Source organism: Choloepus didactylus, assembly GCF_015220235.1.
Source record: "Choloepus didactylus isolate mChoDid1 chromosome 25 unlocalized genomic scaffold, mChoDid1.pri SUPER_25_unloc1, whole genome shotgun sequence".
NCBI lineage: Eukaryota > Metazoa > Chordata > Mammalia > Pilosa > Megalonychidae > Choloepus > Choloepus didactylus.
The window spans coordinates 6,555,720-6,578,293 of record NW_023637606.1 but is presented as its reverse complement, the minus strand read 5'-3'; the positions used below and the strand labels follow the sequence as shown (position 1 = coordinate 6,578,293).

The following is a 22,574-nucleotide window of genomic DNA, read 5'->3' as shown; positions in this document are numbered from 1 at the left end:
CATTTTGGGACTTCAGACTCCATGTGAGACCAAGGGAAGAGATGTTTGGTTGGTGCAAGATCTATATTTCCCAAACAATTTAACTTGTGTGGTTTGTTCGGATACCATAATTACATGGAACTTTTAATAAGAGGTGGGAACTTGTGGGTTTGCATAGGTTAGTGTGAAATAGTCACACATCCCAGGGTAATTTGGACAGATATTAAAATATTGATGCAGGGCCCCCCTGAGGAGCTGGTGGAAAATGCAGAGGTATTGGGCTTCCTCACTCAGATTGCTGCTGATGTTCTCACAAACATTGGGACTGGCAGTTTGATGTGCTGAGCCCTCTATCATGTGACTTGCCCTTATGGGGCTCATTACTACAAAGGAGAGGCTGAACCTGCTTATAATTGTGCCTAAGTGTCTCCCCCTGAGTACCTCTTTGTGGCTCAAATCTGGCCCTCTCTCTCTAGCTAAGACAACCTGGCGGGTGAACTCACTGCCCTCCCCCTTACATGAGAGCTGACTCCCAGGGGTGTAACTCTCCCTGGCAACATGGGATATGACTCCTGGGGATGAATCTGGATCCTCTATCGTGGAATTGAAAACATATTCTTGACCAAAAGGGGGATGTGAAATGAAATGCAATAGAGTTTCAGTGGCTTAGAGAGTCCACATGGAGTCAAGAGGTCACTCTGGTGGGCACTCTTATGCACTATATAGATAACCCTTTTTAGGTTTTGATGCATTGGAATAGCTAGAAGTAAATACCTGAAACTACCAAACTGCAACCTAGTAGCCTTGACTCTTGAAGATGATTGTATAACAATGTAGCTTACAAGAGGTGACAGTGTGATTGTGAAGGCCCTGTGGATCACACTCCCTTTGTCCAGTGTATGGATGTATGGGTAGAAAAATGGGGAAAGAAAACTAGGTGAAGAATAGGGTGGGAGGGGGGATGATTTGGGTGTTCTTTTTTACTTTTATTTTTTATTCTTATTTTCACTTTCTCTGGTACAAGGAAGATGTTCAAAAAATAGATTGGGGTGATGGATGCATAACTATATGATGGTACTGCAAACAACCGATTGTACATTTTGGATGATTGTATGATATTTTAATATACCTCAATAAAATTGAATTAAAAATATAGCAGTGGAAGCAGTTTGTACTGGATCAGTTTATGCACCATGCTATATATATTCACTCACTCCTACCCAAGTCCCCCAGGTCCTTGGCCACTAGCTCATTGTAGAGACTGTTGCCTCATTTCCTAATATCACCGGATGATTATGCCTCCTCCAGTTTAAGAGATCCCTGCCATCATTGTAGCTCCAGTGTCTCGACCTGAACTCATCAGATCCAGGGAAGCTTTGGTTCTTCCCATGAAACTGGACATAGATGATGGGCTGTAGTGTGAGATTGGAGATATGGTTTCCTCAGTGACTTCCCAAGTGTGGGATAGTCCAATGGGGCAAAGTTTGAACAATGAGAAACATGGGATGGGAAGGAGCTGATCTCCTGCATTTGCTCCCTCCCTCCCACTTCCAAAGGACTGTTATAAGACAGTTCTACATGCCCCTTCTGCAGCATCTTGCATGACCAAGCAAATGTTTGTGATGTCTTGTAAAGCTGTGCCCAGCATGGCAAGGCACCATCTTGTAATTTGTTCTCCCTTCTTCCCTGCCTCATTTCCTTTTTCAACCTCACTCTTGCTCCCCTAGGATTTCACCCCTGCCTATAACACCTGAGCACATAAATCTTTCCTCAGGCTCTGTTTTCTAGAGAGACTGCAACTGAGACACAGAAACAATACAGGAAAGAGTGGAGAACTTAAAATCTTCAGAAAGAATCCTCAGGAAGTTTCAAGAACTCATATCATCTATGAAATAAGAACAGGCTGCTATTTAAAATGTACAATAAAAAACACAAAAAGTTATTGAAAATTAAAGCCATAGTTTCTGAGAACTCAATAAAAGTGCTAAATAACAGAATGGACATGTGAAAAGATCAAATTATTAATCCAGAAAAGAAAATTGAGGATTTCTTCCAAAATTTAGAGAAAAAGACAAAGAAACATGGGGGAGAGATGGAGAGCATCCAACAACCACCTAAAAGGAATTTCATTAGGCAAAAAAGGACAATCAAATATAATCAAATATTTCCCTGAACCAACAAAACGTCAAATAGTAAGTACCATGCAAGAATATTGAATAAAGATACATCTTGGTGAGATGGTATAACTCTAAGGGAAAAAGAGAAACATCCTAAAGCTGCCAGAAAGAAGAAAAATAATGGATATCCAAAAAGGAACAAGGATCAAATGCTATGTGGGAATGTTGTATATCATAAGATAAGGTCATGATACCTACAAATTTATGGGGGAATAATTTTAAACCTAGAATTCCATTTCCATCTCAGTTTGGATTCATAAAATGGAAGAACTGTAATTAAAAAAATTAACAACTTACAGTCAGGTCTGAGAACTACACAGTCTAATGCAAGAATGACTAGCCACATAAAGCTACTGAGCACTTGAAATATGCTAGTTCAGATTTAGATGTACTGTAAGTGAAAAACACATACTGGAAATTGAAGATTTCACATGAGAAAAAGAATGTTAAAGATCTAAGTAATATTTTTATATTGATTGCAGATTGATACAATACATTGGATATATTGGATATATTGAGTAAGTGAAATATATTATTAAAACTTAATTTCCCATTTCTTTTTACTTTTTTTAACATAGCTGCTAGGAAATTTTAAATTTTATATGTGGCTCACATGTTGGCTCATGTCATATTTCTATTAGATAATATTGCACTAGGAAATATGTTAAGAAGTACTTGAAATTAAAACAAGCATGACAAATCATTTTTATCTTAAAGTATGACTACTTCCTGCACTAAGTATTAGTGAATTGGGGAGAAGGCAATTATTCTTATAGTTTAGATTAGGGTTGGAAAATTATGGCCTGGGGCTAGCCTGCTGTCTGCTTTTATATATAAAGTTTTATTGGAACAAAGCCATACCCATTCATTTACTTGTTGTCTATGGCATCTTTCATAATACAGTGGAAAGTTGATTAATTTCAACAAAGACAATGTGACCTGAAAAACCTAAAATATTTTCAGGATTATTTTACAGAAAAATAGTTACAGAAAAAAGTTCCAGCCCCTGCCATAGATGAAACACTCATTTCTTTGGGTTGTAGTCTGATTTATATATATTAAGTGCCTAGCATGGAATCTGATCCCTACTAGAACCAAATTAACATTGCTTATTATTAAAACTGGGTTATTTCATTAAAATTATATTTTTTTCCTTTACAGTAAGCACCATATTTTTCTGACCTGAGTTCCCTGATCTGCAGAAGTTATGATAATTACTTCTATTTTATGAAGAAGAAAATTGAGACTTTGAGGAATAAACATATTTTACCAAGATCACATAGCTATTAAGTTACAAAGTTTAGATTTGCACACAGGTCAGTCTCACCTGATGAAATTATATAGAGAAAGCCCTGAGGACCTCTCAGCTCCAAAAAAGAAAAAAAAAAATGCCCTATTTTCTCTATGAACTCTCTCTTGAGTTTCCTCTTGAAATCTTTTGAAATTCAAAATCCCCACCAAGTTTCTTGTTAGTTATATTTGGCCCAATACAAAATAAAGTTCACCTGCCCTAAACCCGCCCCTATAAGATGGACAAATCCCCGTTCAATCAATAGGACTCAAGCTAATTTCCTTTATGTGTCTATAAAAATCACTCGACGTCCCTAGAAGCTCAAAGCTGCTTCTGTTTTTGCAAATTATCCAGCTTCCCTGTGTCAGAAAAACTTTTGGTGTCCCAAATAAAATGCTGTAGTCTACAAACCTGACTCCAATTTGTCTTTTGAGATATCTGCAGTCCAAGTTCTTATCTGTTTCCCACGTTAATTATGATAGAGAGAAACGCTGCTAACGGGTGAAATTCTTCCCCGTAAGACTACTGCCAGCTTCTCTTCCAAGATTTGCATACTCTTTTGCATTAATGCCACTTTTTCAACAAATTCAGAATCACCTTTGCATGTGATTGTGTGATCTTTGAATTTTTCTTCTCCTGTGGTTGAGATGTATCCAGATGGGCAGGAACAGAAGTAATCATTTTTTGTGAAGGTACATTGAGCAGAAGCAGAACAGGGGTGGTTTAAACATAGATCTACCAAAAAAGAAGAGAAAAATAATGTCTTTTTTCTCTGGTACATGAATCAGTACAATTCCAAATCAAAGTCTGTTTCTTAAAACATCAACAAGGGATGCATTTATTAAGTGCATAAGAAAAATATCACTCTTCCAAGAGTATACCTAGATGCCTTTTACAAGGTTCATGGGATGGGATCAATTTTAAAAAATTATGGTTGAATCAGTGTTAATCTATTATCAGTATTAGATAAGCAAATCACACCCATTAACATGTTGGACTTTGACCAGAATTTCACCACCTTGGTTCACAGGTGCCTCAGATATGAAGCCCTAAGAAGGACACAGCATCACATGTGTCATTTTTCTGCGCAAATGCACAAACCTGAATCCAGTCATGAAGAAACCTCAGACAAACCCTGATTGAGGAACAGACTCTAAAACAATGCTATGGACCCTTCAAAATGTCAATGTCAAGAGGGCAAAGAAAGGCTGGAAAAATAACTGGTCTAGATTACAGGAGACTAAAGAGACATAACTAAATACAATATACATGTAATCCTAGAATAGATTCTAAATTTCAAAATTGTATTATTGGAACAATTTAAAAAGTTGAGTATGAACTTGAATTAGATGGAATTAGATGGTGGAATTATGTTAATGTTAAATTTCCTGAAAAGATCATTGTGGTCTAGTTATATAGGAGCATGTCATTGTTTTTAGTAGATACATGCTAAAGTATTTAGAGATGGAGGGGCATGATATCCACAACGTATTTTCAAATGGATCAGCAAACATAATTATGTATGTGTTTGTGTGTGCGCATGTGGGGGGTGTAGACAGATGATGATGATGGATAGATAGATAAATAGATAGATATGATGGATGGATGGATATGTGGGTGTGTGGGTGGATGGATGATAGAGATAGATGATAGATTGATGATATATAAATGAGAAATAGATAGATGATAGATAATGATGGATGGATGGATGGATGGATGGATGGATAATAGAGATAGAGGATAAATTGATATATATAAATGAGATAATAATAATAATGGATGGATGGATAATAGAGATAGATGGTAGATTGATGATATATAAATGAGATAGATAGATAGATAGATAGATAGATAGATAGATAGATAGATAGATAGATGATACATGTAATTTGATAGGCAACAAAAAGGAAATGTAGCAAAATGTTACCAGTTGCTGAAACCAGGTAAAGAGGGTGGTTATGAAGGTGTTCATTTGTACTATTCTTGCAACTTTTCTGTAGATTTAAAATATTTCAAAATAAACGATGCTGAAGAAAGAAAAACATTGTACCATCTCTTACCAGGGCAGATTATCCAAGTTCCAATTCCACATTCTATTTTTGCCCCTACCAACCAGTGTCTTGGGGATCAAACTAAAATGGTAGCACTCAGATCTTGATACGTTGTAAACTGCTTCTCTATTCTCACTAAGTGCCCCATCTCCACCTTTGTACTTCAAGAGGTGCAGTACACAATGGAGGTCAGGACCTTGGAATTTGGAGTCAAAGGAGCCCAGATTCAGCTTTCCACTTACTTAGCTGTGACCCCAATCAAGTTCTGAATCTGTACAAACCTTATTTTGCTCATAGTTAAAATGAGGATGTAACAATGTGACTGTAGCTTAGGCTAAATAACTGTCCCATACATAATGGGCCAGTTGTGTCAATGTTAAATTTCCTGATTTTGCAAATTGGTCAGTTGTTATGTAAGAGAATGTCATCGTTCTTAGAAAACTTGCATTGAAGTATGAAGGAGTAGAGTGGTAAGATGTCTGAAAATTCCCCTCTGTTGGTTTAGAAAAAAATTGTGTGTGTGTGCATGTTAACAGTTTTTTGTAAATATTCTTGCAATTTTTTATAGAAGTTTGAAACTATTTTCAAAAAGTTATCAAGAAAGAAAGAAGGGAGGGAGGGAAGTGGGGAGGAAGGCAGGGAAGAAGGAAGGAAGGAAGGAAGGAAGGAAGGAAGGAAGGAAGGAAGGAAAGAGGGAAGGAGGGAGGGAAGGAGGAGAGGAGGGGAGGAGAGGAGGGGAGGAAGGAAGGAAGGAAAGAAGGAGTGAGGGAAGGAAAGAAGGAGGGAAGGAAGGAAGGAAGAAAGGAAAGGGGTCTGCTTAAGATTTTGTGATTGTGCATTGGGATCAAGAATGAAAGATCCCAATTAAGTTGCTGAATGTGATTCACTCTACAATGGTTAATAGTGATTATCTCAACCCCACAATGGACTTTATTATGTGGGAGAGGGTAGGAAGGGCAACAGTTTTCAATCCCTCCAAGCTTCAAAAAGGTGGGCTAGTGAGTGGCAGGACTGATATTTGGACGCAGGGAGAGCAGTGAGTTTGGGTGTAGCAGATGCTGTCCTGGACATACTGGTATAAATTGGGCACAGCTGTTTTGTTGTGGGTCACCTCAAAATTAAGCAAGACTTGGGAAGAACGTTCTTCTTTGCACTTCATGGAAAAATTCAGGCCTGAGAAAATAAGCAAATTGGCAAAAACTGCTCAGCAGAGACTAGGTTATGCAATACCCACTCTTCTCTTCATTAGCAGAACCCCGATTTTATTTGGGCAAGCCATGTGGCATCTTAAAGATTACATTTCCAAGCCTTCCTTGCAACCCATTCTTGCCAATGAAATGGAATAAGAACTTTTTGGATAAAAGTTTTGGGAAAACTCTAAAGGGGGTAAACAGCCAGATTATGCTGTGTTTAACTTTCCTTCTAATTTCTGCCTGGAATGAAGATGAGGTGGCCAGAACTCCAGCAGCCATTCTTGGCCATGAAGTGATCTTAAAGTTGGGAACCATACATTCAAGATGGCAGTTTCAGAAAATACCATGGGACTGTCATACCAGACCTGACCCATCTACCCCCAGATTTTTTTCACGTGACAGAAAAATATGAGCTCCCCTCCTTCAATTTGTTTAAAAGGCCAAATTTACTCAAGGGGTCTCTTTCTTTCTTACTTAACATTATTCCCAATTAATAGTGCTACATGAATGGTAATGGAGTCAGAGGAAGGGTGCTAAGGACAACAGGATATGGCAGTGGAAAATACAGGGACCTTCTTCAAAATTCCCTGATTGCTTGAATTCCAGATGTGGGCAGTGAGGTGGTGATAGAGGCAGCCAGACTCAGCAGGATGGACTGTTCAGAGGCCAGTTAGCAACAGCTCCCAAAGGCACATCTGGTTCTCACTCCCACTCCATGGTAGACACAGAATGAAAACCAAAGGAAACTGACTACAATTCTTAAGACTTCAGAGGGGAGCAAACCTGTGGAAGAGACTAGAGTTTCTCCTAATATGGGCAGGCAGGAGTTGGAGTTACTGTACCATAAAAATTGAAATGAATGAGAATTCCTTTATGATATTTCTGGAACCAATTGGATACAGTTGTAACATCAGGGTGTACTTCATAGTGATGTCATGAGGATTAAGTGAGATAATGCATGTAAAGTGTTTAAAACATGCCTGGATGACTTGAAAGCTCTAAGAAATTAAAATCTTTCACCCCAGTACCTAGTAATGTTCCCAGCACAAATAATTGATTAGAGGGTTTTAAACAGGGAAATTATATGATGATATTATATATTTAAAAGTTCCTCTGTGTAGTAGGAAAATGTCTAAGATGACCCCTGGGGTGCCCCACCTCCTGGCTCCTGGTGTTCACAGCCTATGGAACCCCCTCCCCTTGAGTATGGGTTGGACCTGTGACTTGCACCCAACCAGTAGAATGTGAAAAAAAGTGGTGGGATGTTATTTCCATGATTAAACTACAAAACACTGTGACTTCCAGCAGACTCTTGCTATTGCCTTCTCAACTTGCAAACTTTGATGGAGCAAGCTTCCATGTGGGAAGGGCCCCCATGGCAAAGGACTGAGAGTGGCCTCTGGCCAACAGCCAGCAAACAATTGAATCCTGCCAACAACCACCTGAGCTTAGAAGCAAATACTTCCTTGGTCAAGCTTTGGGATGACTGTGGCCCCTTCCAACAGCTTCATCATGGCCTGGGAGAGAAGCAGAGGGCCCAGCTAAGCTGTGCCAGGAAATGTGTGTTGTTTTAAGCCATTAAGTTTTAGGGTAATTTGTTACACACTAAAGATAGCTGATACACTCTGGCTGCAATGTAAAAATTGATTAATTGGGGGCAACACTGGGAACAGAGAGACTGGTTAGAATGTCTTTCATAATCCAGATTTATACCATACAATGTGGTAGCTACTATACACATGTAGCTGCTCCAAACCAAGGTATGTCATTAAGTATAAAATTCACACTGAACTTCAAAGACTCAATATGATAAAAAGAATGTAAAACATCTCATTACTGATTTTATATTAATTACAGGTTGAAATTGCAATATTTCAGATATATTGAGTTAAATGAAATATGTTATTAAAATTAAGTTCACTTGTTTCTTTTCACCTCTTTTATTGTGTTGGCTAGAAAATGTAAAAAGAAGTACATATGTGGTTTGCTTTCAGTTTTGTCTGGATAGCGCTGGTTCGGTTCAAGGAGGATGGTGACCCAGCCTAATTGATAGTGCAAGATGGAGGCAGAGCAATGAAATATTTAGGCTTTGCTAATGGACTGAATTTGGTGGGTGGTGGGAAAGAGAAGAAGGGGTCAAGGATGTTTCTTGGGATTCTGGCTCAAGCAAATGAAAGGTGCCAGGATGAAAGTAGGGGTGTGTTGTGGAGACTATGCGGGATTTTTGAATCCTGCAAAGGTACTTTACTGGGGAAAGTACCTTCACATTTCATCCTTGTATACTCTTTGGATAACTTTCATCTTCACTATGAACATATTAAAATTTATAGGATAATATTAGTTTGAACCACACAAAATTATCAGTACTTGACCCTTTTGACCTTCAAAAAATGGCCGTTTTCTGTGGTTTACTTTAATGAACCAAGAGTTGTACAGTTTTTTGAAAATATGTTAGACTATTTTGTGATTGTCTGCTGAGGCCACAGGGCAAGACCACATCCTGGTGAATTGAACAATAACCTGGTTCAGTAGACATTCTCATGGTCAAATTTCTTGGGCAGTGCTTAATAAACAAAGAATTTGAAGGAAGATGTTCTATGGAACAAATTGATTGTGGGGATGAATGCAAAACTACATGATGATATGGTGACCTATTGCTGTTTAATCTGGATGGATTATATGGTGTGTGACTATATCGCAATAAAATTACATTATAAAAGAAGAGTTTTTGGTTTTAAGCACCAACATACCTTGGCTTGATGAATTGTGTATTTCCATAAAAAAGACGAAGCACAAAAACCCTGTGGGAAATAAAAGGAAGTCATGAGCATTTTAGAGATCTTCATTAAATCTTTCATGGGATTATTTTTTCCTATTTGTTTATGTATGTTATTAGAGAAGTTGTAGGTTTACAGAAAAATCCTACAGAAAATACAGAGCTCCCATACACAGAGAGAGAGAGTTTTCTGTATTATTAACACTTTACATTAGTGTGGTACCTTTGTTACAATTGATGAAACAATATTATTATGATTATACTATTAACTATAATCCATAATTTTCATGGGGTTAACCATTTGAGCTGTACAATCCTACCTATGATTTTCTTAAATTTTTTATTCTAGTAACATATATAAAATCTAACCCCTTTTAGCCACATTCAAAAATATTAATTCAGTGCTGTTAATTATATTTGTTAAGTCTTTCATGGGTTTCTGAATGTCACTGGGCCACCCATCTTAACTTTGTCCTGGTGACACATCTTAATTTACAATGTAACTCTCAGTCGCTTAGCCACAAGAAAAGACATTTTGTTAAATTAATTTAAATTTTCCATTACCATAGACAGGTTTGTACCAGGCAAAATAAATTTGTAACTTAAATAGACTGAATTACCCTTCTCTAACAGTGACATTGATTAATGTCATCTGACAGAAAAGCCAAGGAACTCAGAGAAGTGTCAGCAGCGAGCATCGGAAGACTGAAGATTTTCGGGAGAAAGCAAACCCTGCTGATATCATGATTTTGAACCTTGGATTTGATTTCAGCCTCAGAACGTAAGCCAATAAACTCCCATTGCTTAAGCGAATCCATTGGATGGTGTTTGTCATAGCAGTATGTCAAACAAATACAAGGGGAGAAACTGTGGAAAGACATATACCAGGATTTTGCATAGTTATCTCTAGGCTGTGGACTTATGAGTGATTTTCAGTTTAGTTTGCCTGTAGTTTCTGATTTTTCCTACAGTAAGCATGGATTAATTTTATAGTGACTGAGGAAATACTATTATGTCTTTTCAGAAGTGTAAACTATACCATGAAGTCCAAGAGAGTGGCCCAAACATCATACTGTATGAAATAAGCCAGACACAAAAGGACAAATATTGTATGACCTCACTAATATGAAATAATTAGAATTAGCAAATTCATAGACTCAGGAATTAGAATAAATGTTACTAGAGGCTGGGTAGGGATAGGGAATGAGGAGTTAATGTGTGTTTGGTACAAAGCTTCTGTCTGGGGTGATGGAAAAGTTTTGTAATGGATCGTTGTGAGCAGTAAATTATGTATTTGGATGTGATTAAAAGGGGAAATTTAGGTTGTATATCTGTTACTAGAATAAAAATTTTTTAAAAACCACATAAGACTATGCAACACAATAGCGAACCCTCATGCAAACTATCGATTATAGTTAATTATATAGTCATAATAACATTGTTGTATCAATTTTAACAAAAGTACCACACTAATGCAAAATATTAATATGAGGGAAAACTGTGTGTTTCAGTGGGTATATGGGAATTCTACATTGTCTGCATGATTTTTTTTCTGTAAATCTACAACTCATCTAATTAAAAAAACCAACATTCAAGAAAAATATGACAATGACCATTCCCTTCACCCCAGATCAAAACAGGATACTGACCTTTTAGGTGACACTTGTGAATTTTAGTCAGGGTGACCACACCTACTTAAAAGACAAAGTTCTGCTTTTTAAGTAGAGAGCTCAACTGTCCTGGCAGCTGACCACTCCCCACCTCTCCCTTCTTGTGCATGTCACCACTGGTGGCCCTGATAAAACCTTCTGGACCTAGAGTGTGCTCCTCCTTCCCAATCCCTACCAGCTCAACTCCAGGATCAGCATAAGTGAACCCCCCAGCCAACACCCCAGTAACTCACAGCTTATGGGGATCCACCTTTTCTGTGAAGGTTGTGGTCCCAACAAAGCTAGAGGTTGAAACAAGCCAAAAAAAAAAGGAACTAGAGCAATATATTTACCCTCCATTCCCACCTTGCCATCAAGCCTTGTTTAAAACTTACCTGTGGAGGAGGGAAGAAGGGAGAAGATAAACTAGGAAAGGAGAATAGAGGGTAAAACAGGTGCATGGGTACATCTGCATCCATCAGTAAGGATGAAGCTCTCAGTTAAGGCTGAAAGAAGCAAGAGTCCTCTCCCAAATCTGAAATTCTAGAATCTTCTAATTTCTCCTCTTGGTTTAAGCATCCTAGCTCATACCCACCAAAGTCAATAACAATTCTGATGCAGAGAGCTACAGTGAAGTGCGTAGACAGGCATCTTCCAGTCCTAGCTCACAGATACTCTCAACATTCCAAAGAAGTAGGGATGGAAAATTCCTTATTGCAGGATGCTTAGCAGCACCCCTGGTCTCTCTGCTAGTCGCCAGTAGCCCCCAGACCCCAGCTGTGAGAACCAAAAATGTCTCCAGCTATTGCCAATATCACCTGAAGGGCAAAATCACCCCCAGTTGAGAACCACTGCCTTAAATGTTGTTTTTAATTTAAAATAAACAAGCAGTTGCATCTAAAAGCAAATCAATAAAAATATTGAATATGCCCATTTAAACAGACCCTTGGAAATTAGGAGATGCCCTTCTTGGAAGATGACCCTCCCACCAGCTCTCCACCATTTCCACTTAAGATTAAGCTATAACTGTTCTATTACCAAAGAAAATAGATGTTTAACACTCACCACATAGAACAAAGGTCCTGCTCTTAGCCATCTCTCCACCAGCTTCTAACTGATAACAGAGAGGGAACTGCAGAGTATCTTATTTCCTGTTTCTCAAACAGTGTTGGGTGTTTCAAGAGGGTCACTATGGGTTGGTGAAATTTCCATAGATCAACACAAGGTGGAACAAAAGACAGTATCATGAAAGCAAAATTTTGTAGGTCTTTGGCATCAGCATTATCTCCCCTGCAGAATTTTCTGGTTCCTTAATTGCACATGGTGTCTGGAGACATGCAGGAAGTGGCTAACTTTGAGCTGCAGATGAGTGAGTCAAACCAGCAACCATACTGTCAACAGTAGTGAAAGCATCACACTTGATCACACTTGGGAAAAAAACTTGAAGAGTAAACAAAATCAAAACCAGAGAACGAAACTTTAAGTATTAACAAGTTCAGCTCTGTGGTAAGTAAATGAGATGATGACTTTATAGGAAAAGTAAAATAGGAACATTTCAATTCCAGATTTCTATCTTTTATGACCCAATCTGTCAAAGGGAAGTTGTTTTTCTTTCCCTTTTCATCACTTTTCTTGCCATTCAGAAATTATTTAGAAAAAAGGTTTCTATTACCTTAACCCATACTCTACTCTAACCCTAACTCTACCCTAATCGTAACCCTTACCTAACCCTATCTCTAACCCTGCAAATAGACATGTTATTAAGACATATTAATATTGTACTTGTGTATTTCTGTTATTTGGCCTCTAAGGGCTCATTTCTTGATAGATCTGCAAATGCCAATACCTTACCTCTGCCCTCATCCACACACCAGCTCAGGTCATCCTCCCACCGACCTCTGCTTCTTGCTATAAGTGGATAATTTTCCCAATAACATAAACTAAGTGAATAGAAATACTTTGGGTTAGAGATTAAGCATCATGTATATTTCCTAAGTAATAAATTTGATGTTAACATTGACTTTGGGGAAACACTGCCCTATTCCAAAAGGAATGACTGAAATCTTAGAAATTGCAGACATTATGGCATGAGGGGGAGGTTGGGAGCAGTTGCATGAATGGCCCAAGTTTTCTAACCTGGAGGAGCTGTGACCCCTCCTTGGGTCCCTTTGAACCCTAAGCTCCAGGCATTAACTATTGTGCTACAGAGTGGCATGTTTCCCTTTTTCCCTCTTCTTTGCCTCTGTCCTTTCCTCTGACTTTCTCCAGCTGGTGAACATGTTCATCCAAAAGTGACCTCACAAATCCGTTCTTCAAGTTTCTTAGTTCAGATGTTAGGAGAGGAAATCTGGTCAGTTATGCACTTCCTGGGACAGGTGATTGGTCTGTTAAAGGACCCCAGAAGCTCTCAGGAATTTCCTTTGATGTTCATCGTTATTGCTGGAAGGATCATTTGCTCCAGCCACACATGAATGCTTTCCTTGGGAGCCTGCTTCTTTCCAGACTTACCAAGATCACTGGTCTGCAGAATATACTATTCTGTCTTGGGCAAGCATCATTACCATGCATTTTCCTCAGGTTTCCCTGGAGACACCTAGTCATCTTCTTAAGGAATGTCCCCAATATCCAGGGATCTGGGAGCACCCTCATTTCTCCCCAATTCATTTCCCATGCCATCTCAGGACATGTATTCCCAATTATAGGTAAAATAAAACCACATGTTTATATAAACTATATTCACCCATTTATTTAACAAATTTTTATGAAGTCTATTTTATCTATTTTTGCTTTCATTGCTATGCTTTTGATGTCATGACTAAGAAACCACTACCAAATCCAAGATGATGGAGATTTCCCCCTATGTTTTCTTCTAAGAGTTTATGGTTTTAGCTACTATGTTTAGGTCCTTAACAATTGAGAGTTAACTTTTGAATATGGTGTGAGGTAAGGGTTCAACTTCGATTTTTTTGCAGCTGGATATCCAGTTTTCCCATCACCATTTGTTGAAGAGACCATTCTTTCTCCAGTTGATGCATTTGGCACCCTTGTCAAAAATCAACTGACCATAGATGTATGGGTTTATTTATGAATTCCCAATTCTATTCTGTTGGTCTGTATGTCTGTCGTTTTTCTAGCACCATGCTGTTTTTATTACTGGGGCTTTGTAGTAAGTTTCAAAATCTGGAAGTGTGAGTCCTCCAGCATTGTTCTTTTTCAATAGTGACGTGGCTGTTCATGTGATTCCATATGAATTTGAAGATAGACTTTTCCATTTCTGCAAAGAAGACTACTGGGATTTTGATAGATTATTTAACAATATTTATTGAGCAGCTATTGAGCCAGTCATGGTGTTAGGCACAATGTAATAAAGAAAACACGGAAGATAGAGAATGCTAAAAATGCAAGTTATTTATTAAGCATCCAACCACCAGTAATACAGTAGTTAGTCCATAAAGTTTTATTCATACCTTTACTACTTTTTTTCCATTGGATTTTCTTGCTATTCTTACATTGCAGGACACTTGGTCCCAAAGCAAAAAGCATTTGTGAAATAGCACACAAAATGTAGGGTTAGTCATTTCATCCACATTTAAATTAAATTAAGGATTTTAGAAATTGAGTAAAGGAGTTGGATTTCAATGAGGGCTGGAATTTTAAAAAAAAGTTTTTCTGAAGGAGGCAGAAGCTAGATCAGTCTTGAAGAATGCAAAGGGTTTGAAGAGGCAGAAAAAAAAGAATGTAGACTTCATGTTGTAAAGGACGGAAAATTGTTGAATAGGTAAGCTCAGTCCCAAACCTGAAGCACCTAAATTATCTGGCTTTTTCATGAAGTAATCAATAAACAGAGAAAAACCAAGATACTAGTCAGACATAAGCATAAGGGTTTTTCAGCTGCTCAGGGAAGTTGCATTTTATGAAAATTTTAGTCATATATATTTGAAATCGTGTAATATAAAAAGTCCCAATGCATGCGCACATTTTGAAACAATGGGATTCTCTCTAAATTTTAACTTTTCTAAAGGAATCATATCATTTCAAAGTTAGCAGGTGGAGGGGATCATACACTCTAGTTATATTGCTATACCAAAGAGAAGACATTTAAGCCAGTTAAGGAAAAAAAGCCACAATCATTCATCAACAACCCAAGAACTACCCATGAAATGTCTTCAAAGGAATATGGTGTCTCTTAGCTACTATTTTAACATTTATTATAACATTTAACATTTATTACAATTATAAATCTTTAAAAATATATTCAATAACCAAGTCATCCATGCATTTAATAATTTTAGTGCTCAGAAAAAAATATAAAAATTAATGTTTGGAAAAGAAATTAGAAATGATAAAACAAAACTAGTATGGCCAAGCAATGTTTGTGACGTTCCACACTGTTTGATAGCATTTATGCTGGAAGGGTTCAAGACGACACCAGGGAAATGAAATTATTTTCAGTCCTATTTTGAAAAAGTCATCAGGCAAAGAAAATGGGAAAAGCATCACCCACCTGGCAGCAAGATCCTTCCCAGTAATGATGTATACCTAATTGCATATTTTGATACTCCAAGAATGCAACTCCCATTTTACATTTATTCATATGGGAATTATTGAATTATGCAAATATTCAGTCATGCAAGATCCCAGGGGCATAAAACCCAACACCATATATGTCAGGTGAGTTAGCATGGGAAAGAGGAGTAGGGGAAACCCAAAAAGGGCACAGAGACCTGAATCAAGATTTCCTTCCTCATTAAAAAGCATCCCTAGAGCACTTAATCTAACATGATGCAGCACTACTAGATAATAGACGTAAAATTCTCCCTATGTGTCCCATTCTTTCTATGTAGATAGATCAAAATAGGAAACCAAGGAAGAGATGCAGATGGTAGCATTTGTCTAGTCCACACATCACCACAGGAAGGCGCCGTAGATGTGCAGATCAATTCTCCATCTTCACCCAAGAAATAGTGGCAAATTCAGTTCGCTGTGATTGGGCAGACACCTTGTCTCTTTTATGACATAATTCTGATGACTTCACCAGTTCCTCCTATTTGGGGGAGATAATGTGAAGAAAGAGCTGAAGAGAAATGAACACCTCATAAATTAACTAAAACATCTAGCATGCCTAGATTTGATGAGCTAGAATTTCTATAAGGCCCAAAGCTAAGTAAATTTGCCCTAAAATCTGACCCTATAGACTTTTCCCCCTAAAATCGCCAACTATGATGGTTCTTTTTTATTTTATTATACGTAGTTTTCATTTTTTTTCTTTTTATTATACTTAGTTTTCATTTTATTTTCTTTTTAATTTTATTTTATATTAATCTTTTTACAAACACTTCATGGGCTTTCTAAACGCTGGGCAGTACTATGAGCACTTCACATTTATGAACACATTTAATCCTCATGATGAGATAGATACCATAATTTTATTCCCATTTCACAAATGAAGAAACTGAGGCACAGAGACATTAAGTGACTTGTCCAAGGCCACACAGTCAAGTAGTGACAGAACTAGGATTTGAACCCAGGCACTTTAACTCCACTTAAGTACTGCAGTGGTGGCAGGATTTTGACAACAGCCAGGAGGACCAATCAGGACTGTGAGGTTGAATATGTGCTTCTTAGAATGCCAAGTGCTGTCCAGAGATAAGGGATTATGCTATTTTTCAGGGCCTTGTAAAAAGTGGACTCTTGATAATTTGATATTAGTAAAAATTATGTTGATATGGTTCAGAGCAGGGCAAAGTGCTTGCCTGTAGATTATTTTGATCCTCCGTCAGACATTTCAAAGGTGAGTCAACTGAGTACCTTTTAACAAGGTTAAATCACTTGTCCAGGGTCTACCAGCTACAACCTGAGAGAGCCAAGATTCAAACTCAGATCTGACAAACACCAGAATCCATGCTTTGGATTCCACTATGCAACTTGTCTTTGGTGATCTTGTGTGTTGGGACAGTTCAGGTAATATTGATGCATTCCCTGAGCATAGGTGATTCCATCCAAGAAGTGGCCAGTGGCATATCCAGTGGATACAGGATAATGGTAGGACACAGTCATTAGCCCCAGAACAGAACTGTCCTCAGTGTGAAACTTGAGTGTTCCACTGACAGCCAGATCCCGAGTTGTTGATGACCTGACATGACAATGAGACTGGTAAATTGGAAACTTTCAGAGGAAAACAGAACTGAGTTCAAATCCCTCTAAGCAGCTGGGTGGCTCAGAGCAAATAAATTGAGCTTTCCCAGCCTCAGTTTCATCACCCATAAAATGAGAATTCAATCACCCAACAAACTAATTGGGAATCACCCATTGCCCAGGAACAGGCATTGCTATAGGTAGAAGGGAAATAGCAGTGACAGAGACAACGAAATCCACATTTCAGTGGGTAGAGATTGACCAAAAACAAGCCCTTTAATGTTTTAAGACTAAGACAAATATCACACATTGAGATGCATTATCAGATAATTAAATAGAATGATGATATAGAGAGTGAGTGAAAGACCATCATGGAATGAAAAGTTAGGGAAGACCTCTCTGAGGAGGTGACAGTCTAGCTGAAGTTTGCAGGACAATAATGAGGCAACCATGGCAGAATGAGAGGGAAGGGCTGTCTGAGAAGAGAGAGCAGCTTGTGCAAATGCCCTGAGACAAGAATGAGCCTGGCATGTCCAAAGAACTGAAAGGGAGCCAGTGTGGCCAGCGTGGCTGAGGATGGCTATAGGGCCAGATCAGGTGGTGCTGTCTAAGTGATGGTAAGGAGGTTGGATTTGATGATAAGTGTGATGGAGAGCCATTGGAAAGCTTTAAGTGGAGAAGTAAAATGATCTGATTTGCACATTTAAGTGCCACTGTGGTTTCTGTGTGGAAAGTGGATTTATAGTGGAGCAAGAACCTAAGTGGGCAAAAGTTATAAAACAAGGGCAATTGTCCAGGGAAGAAATGATGATGGCTTAGACTAGGATGTTGTAATGGTTAAGTTCATCTGTCAACTTGGCCAGATTATAGTGGCCAGTTGTTTTGTCAAGCAAGCACTGGCCAGGTTGTTACTGTGAGGATATTTCATGGATTTAAATCATCAGGAAGTTGATTGCATCTATGGCTGATTACAAGTACACTCAACTAAGGAAACTGCCTTTAACAATGAGAAAATTCCCATCAAATCAATAGAAAGCTTTAAATAGAGAACTGATGATTTCAGCAATCAGAAGGAAGAATTTCCATCTCTACTTCAGCTATATAGCTTCTCCTGGGGAATTAGTTGAAAATGTTCATTGGAATTGCCAGCTTGCAGCTTGCTGTATGGAATTTGGAATTGCCCATCCCCACAGTCACATAGGCCAATTTCTGTAATAATCCTCTTAATATTTACATTATATATGACCTGACAGTTTTGTTTCCCTGGAGAACCCTGACTAATACAGATGGTGTTGGTGGAAATGGAGAGAAAAATATAAACTCATAATATGTCAAACACTCACTATTCTAAAGCTGCTTTCCACTCTTTCATTCCTTAGAAAAATATAGGACAGGAAACACAGCATGCCTATGGGTACAATAAAGTGTTTCCCATGGCCACTGTCCTCACAGCAGTCCAGGGACTATTGTGGTTCTTGCAGTGAACACATTTGGTGCCCCACCCAGATCCCCATTACTAGACTGGTACATGCATCCTCCAGTTGTCGGGTTAGTTACTAATGATATAAAGCTGACTCCTTCTCCGGAAAACTGTCTTCAGCCTCCTCCTCTCCAGGGACGTTAAACCATACTCCCAAAGGGCCAACCTACATCCATACTTTATGGTACAATTCATGCTCCAAAGCTCTGGCTGGAGCCAGAGTCCACTTGAGACTGTGTCATTGCTTCTCTCCCCCATCCCACCCTCAACTCCCATTTTCTTCTTTTTCTTGATAAATTTTCATGCATTCTAATCTCTGTCTTAGGCTTTGCTTTTAGGGAATGCCTACCTAAGATATGCATGTGTGAAGGAACAAGAACACATGCAGCTTAGAAGCTCCAAGTCCCAAATAAAGCTCATATCTCTGGTAACAGGTCCATGGGTCCCTCCAAGGGACAAACCCAATTAAAAGAGTCATCTATGGCTTCTCACCAGTGTTTAGAGTCTGCTCGCCATTCTCCCAATCTAGATAATGACACTAATCGGCACTGTATTTTTAATCATACACATCCTTCAAGTCTTTACTCAAATGGCATCTTCTCATTAAAGTTGCATGTGGCCACCATATTTTAAATTGCACTCCTTCCATGCCATAAACTTATTTCTCTCACCTGCTCTATTTTCTCTGTAGCATATATCACTCTCTAACATATTGAATAATTTGCTTCCTCCCTACTAGAATGTCAATGCCACAATGGCAGGATTGTGTACATTATTGTTTCCCCAGTACCTAAAACAGTGCCTGGAAACAATAGACCTTAAATGCATGATGAAATTTGATGAAATGTCCTTTTGATACATGTGGAAGGATTGAGAAAGAAGGAAAGAGAAAGATGGAAAGAAAGAAAGGAAGGAAGGAGAAAGAGAAGAGGGAGGGAAGAGAAACAAGAAAGAGAGGTGGAAAGGAGGGAGGGAAACAGGGTAGAGGAGGGAGTAAGAAAAACAGAGAAAGGGAGGGAGGGAGGGTGTCAGAGAGGGAGAGTTAGGTCAGAGAAAGGAAGGAAGGGAGGGAGGGAGGGAAAGGAAGGAGGGAAGGAAGAATGAACAGAGGGAGGAAGGAAGATCTCTTAATCTCGCTCTCATAAAAACCAGAAATTTCAGTTGAATAATTGCAGGAACCTAATGCAATCCCTCTTTTTTTCAGATCAAGGATCCAGGAAGCATGAGATGTTGGTTCACAAATGCATAGCACAACAGAGGGTTCAATCTTACCGTTCTGGTGTAGGTAGTAGCGTGAGACAGCTCAGTGCTTTCGGTCTCTACCCCTTTCCACATTCCATTAAACCATTTCTTGTATTCCATTAGCACCTGGAAGTGTAAGGAATATAGAGGCTTGGGTTACATCTAGAGCTTGGTTCAGGGGGGAGGGCTCTAAAATGGGAAACTATACTTAGCACTAATACTTAGCTCTAATCTCTACTACTCTTTCAGTGGTTTTCTGTACAATATTGGTCATGCTCAGTTGATTTATCTTATTTAAATTCAACTTTCTTAGCTGTAGAATAAGGTGACTGGCACCAAAAGTACTCTCTCTATATATATATATGGTGATGGAGAAGGTGATGATGATGGTGAAGATGAAATGGTGATGATAATGAGGATGATGGGTGATGGTGAAGGCCACCATTTATTGAACATTAGCTATGTTTAAGACAATTTGCAAGCAATATGTCATTTAATCCTATACCAATCCAAAAAAGAAGGTACACCTTAACAAAGGATAAACCCTACAGTTGTGCCTCACTATTGGAAGATTATCCATCCCCTCTTGGTGAACTCATTTATGGCCACAAGACTTGCTTTAAGAGAGTGAAGCCATGAGGCCACCAGCATTCTACATAAGGGGCTATCCCTTCAGTCTGGATCCCAGAACAAATATGTTATAACAAGCATACAACCTGTACATGGCTGAACTACTGCATAAGCCACATTATACAGCATAAGCAGTAGATAAACCTTTATTGTTGTTAATAATAAATGATATTTGGGGGAGGGCTATTTGTTACTGCATCATAACCTTCATTTTCCTGACTGATACATTACTCTTAAGAGAAATGTTAGGATGCTGAATGAATGAAACCCAGAGCATATAGCAGACCCAAGCAGCACCCAAACCCTCTTCTCAGGGTTAAGATGACCCAAATTTACAAATATAAAGGATCAGGGTAAGGCAAGAGTGCAAGCTGCCATTCAATAAGACTTTGGGACTAGGCTGGCAAGAGAGGAAATAGCCTTACCTGGTGATTAAGAAGACAGTATACCACAAAGAGCAAAACCCCCTGCAGGACATTGATGATGGTAAACATGTAGGCAATGACTAATCCAACCGTCTTCCCAACTTCTTCAACCATGAAAAAGCCAAGACCCCAAGAACAGCCCAGGACAAATAGTTGAGCAATGGCTTTAAAGGTCATGACTCTGAAAAAAAAAAAAAAGAGTAGTAACGACCACCGTTTATTAGGCACTTATGACACTATGTGCCCTGTGCTATACACTTTGCATGAGTCACCTTATTTAAATCTCAGAACAATCTCATGTGGAGGCTGAGGATGAGGCAGACCCCATGTTTGTAGTACATTCTCCCCAGTAGATTGAATAATGTTCCCCATAAAAGACATGATGCTAATCTTAATCTATGTTCCTGTGGGGGTCAAACCCACTGTAAATAGTATATTCGAATATGCTAAGGTGAGTCAGGCTGCAGACTTATTTGTGAATAGAAATCTTTAAAGGTCCTATTAGGTGTAACCAACTAAATCAAGTTAGGCCTCAATCTGTATGGCTGGAGACCTTATAAAGAGAACTCAGAAGTGACAGGAGACATGAAGGACAAGATGTAATGTGACAGGAGGCAGAGACACAAGCCAAGGAACCCCAAGGATTGCTGGTAGCCAGCATCAGACTGATAAACTCCAGGAGAAAGTAAACCTTGCCTGTATCTTGATTTTGGATTTGTAGCTATTATAGTCCTTTTGTTAAGCCAAAACCAGTTTTCAGTATTTTTTATAGCAGTTCTGGCAAACTGACATACTCCTTCTCTTGGAAATGATTTATCTGCAAGTCTAGACTTATTGGAAGAGTTGTAGAAAACAATTTCTGGACACTTGTATTGAAAAATTGGGATGTTAAAGATATTGTGATTTCAGAAAACCATCTAGTGCTGGGTTTCTTCAAACAGAAATCTGGTTTGGAATAATGAAGTGGGGTTATTGATTCCAACTGGTTGGGAGAACTGATAAGTGTATGTGTGTATGTGTGTGTGTGGCCTGCACTCAAGCACACACATGGGGGATGGAGAAACACCAAGTCGAGTGACATCCCCCCAGCAATGTGGAAACTGAGGTTCAGAGGTGTTACTTTGGTGGGGTAGACAAGGAGTCAAAGCCAGGGTCTGAAGTTGGAAAGATAATCCTTTAAGTCTTGTCTTCATGACCCCCCATTGCAAGTTGCTAACCCACTCTTGGGTTAGAAAAGCAGTTTGCACATCTGATTAATGATGATATTAGTAGCATTCACCACCACATGGGTTTGTGTTGGAGCATTCAGTGAAATAATATGGGTGAATGCCCAGCATCTATAAAATTCCTTTAGTTAATATTAGTTGTTGCATGATTATTTTTAATAGTTTGGATCAGCAGCAATGAGAATTGAGTTTCTATATCCAAGGAGAATAGAATCCAGAAGTAGGTGGGCTCTCGTGGAGAAAAATGAATAATATTTGTACTCCTGGCATTAATGTCTTATGAACAGTATGTCACACAAAGAGATATTTGATGAATATTT

At 38.6% G+C, this 22,574-nt stretch overlaps 1 protein-coding gene across 4 annotated transcripts in view; it reads right to left on the bottom strand.

Annotated features, from left to right (window-relative positions):
- Positions 1 to 14,539: 14,539 nt before the first annotated feature.
- The window catches only part of LOC119525220 (putative adhesion G protein-coupled receptor E4P), a 51,152-nt gene continuing 43,117 nt past the window's right edge, over positions 14,540 to 22,574 (bottom strand). For 3 of the 4 annotated variants that reach the window (XM_037823824.1, XM_037823826.1, XM_037823825.1), the window contains 3 exons: positions 21,029 to 21,209; positions 20,004 to 20,099; positions 14,540 to 16,160 (listed from right to left, as the gene is read on the bottom strand). In XM_037823824.1, coding sequence (XP_037679752.1) covers positions 16,053 to 16,160; positions 20,004 to 20,099; positions 21,029 to 21,209 — 385 coding nt within the window. In that variant the 3' untranslated portion in view covers positions 14,540 to 16,052. Of the gene's footprint in view, positions 16,161 to 20,003; positions 20,100 to 21,028; positions 21,210 to 22,574 lie in introns of those variants that run through there. The other variant, XM_037823827.1, reaches the window with a different exon arrangement.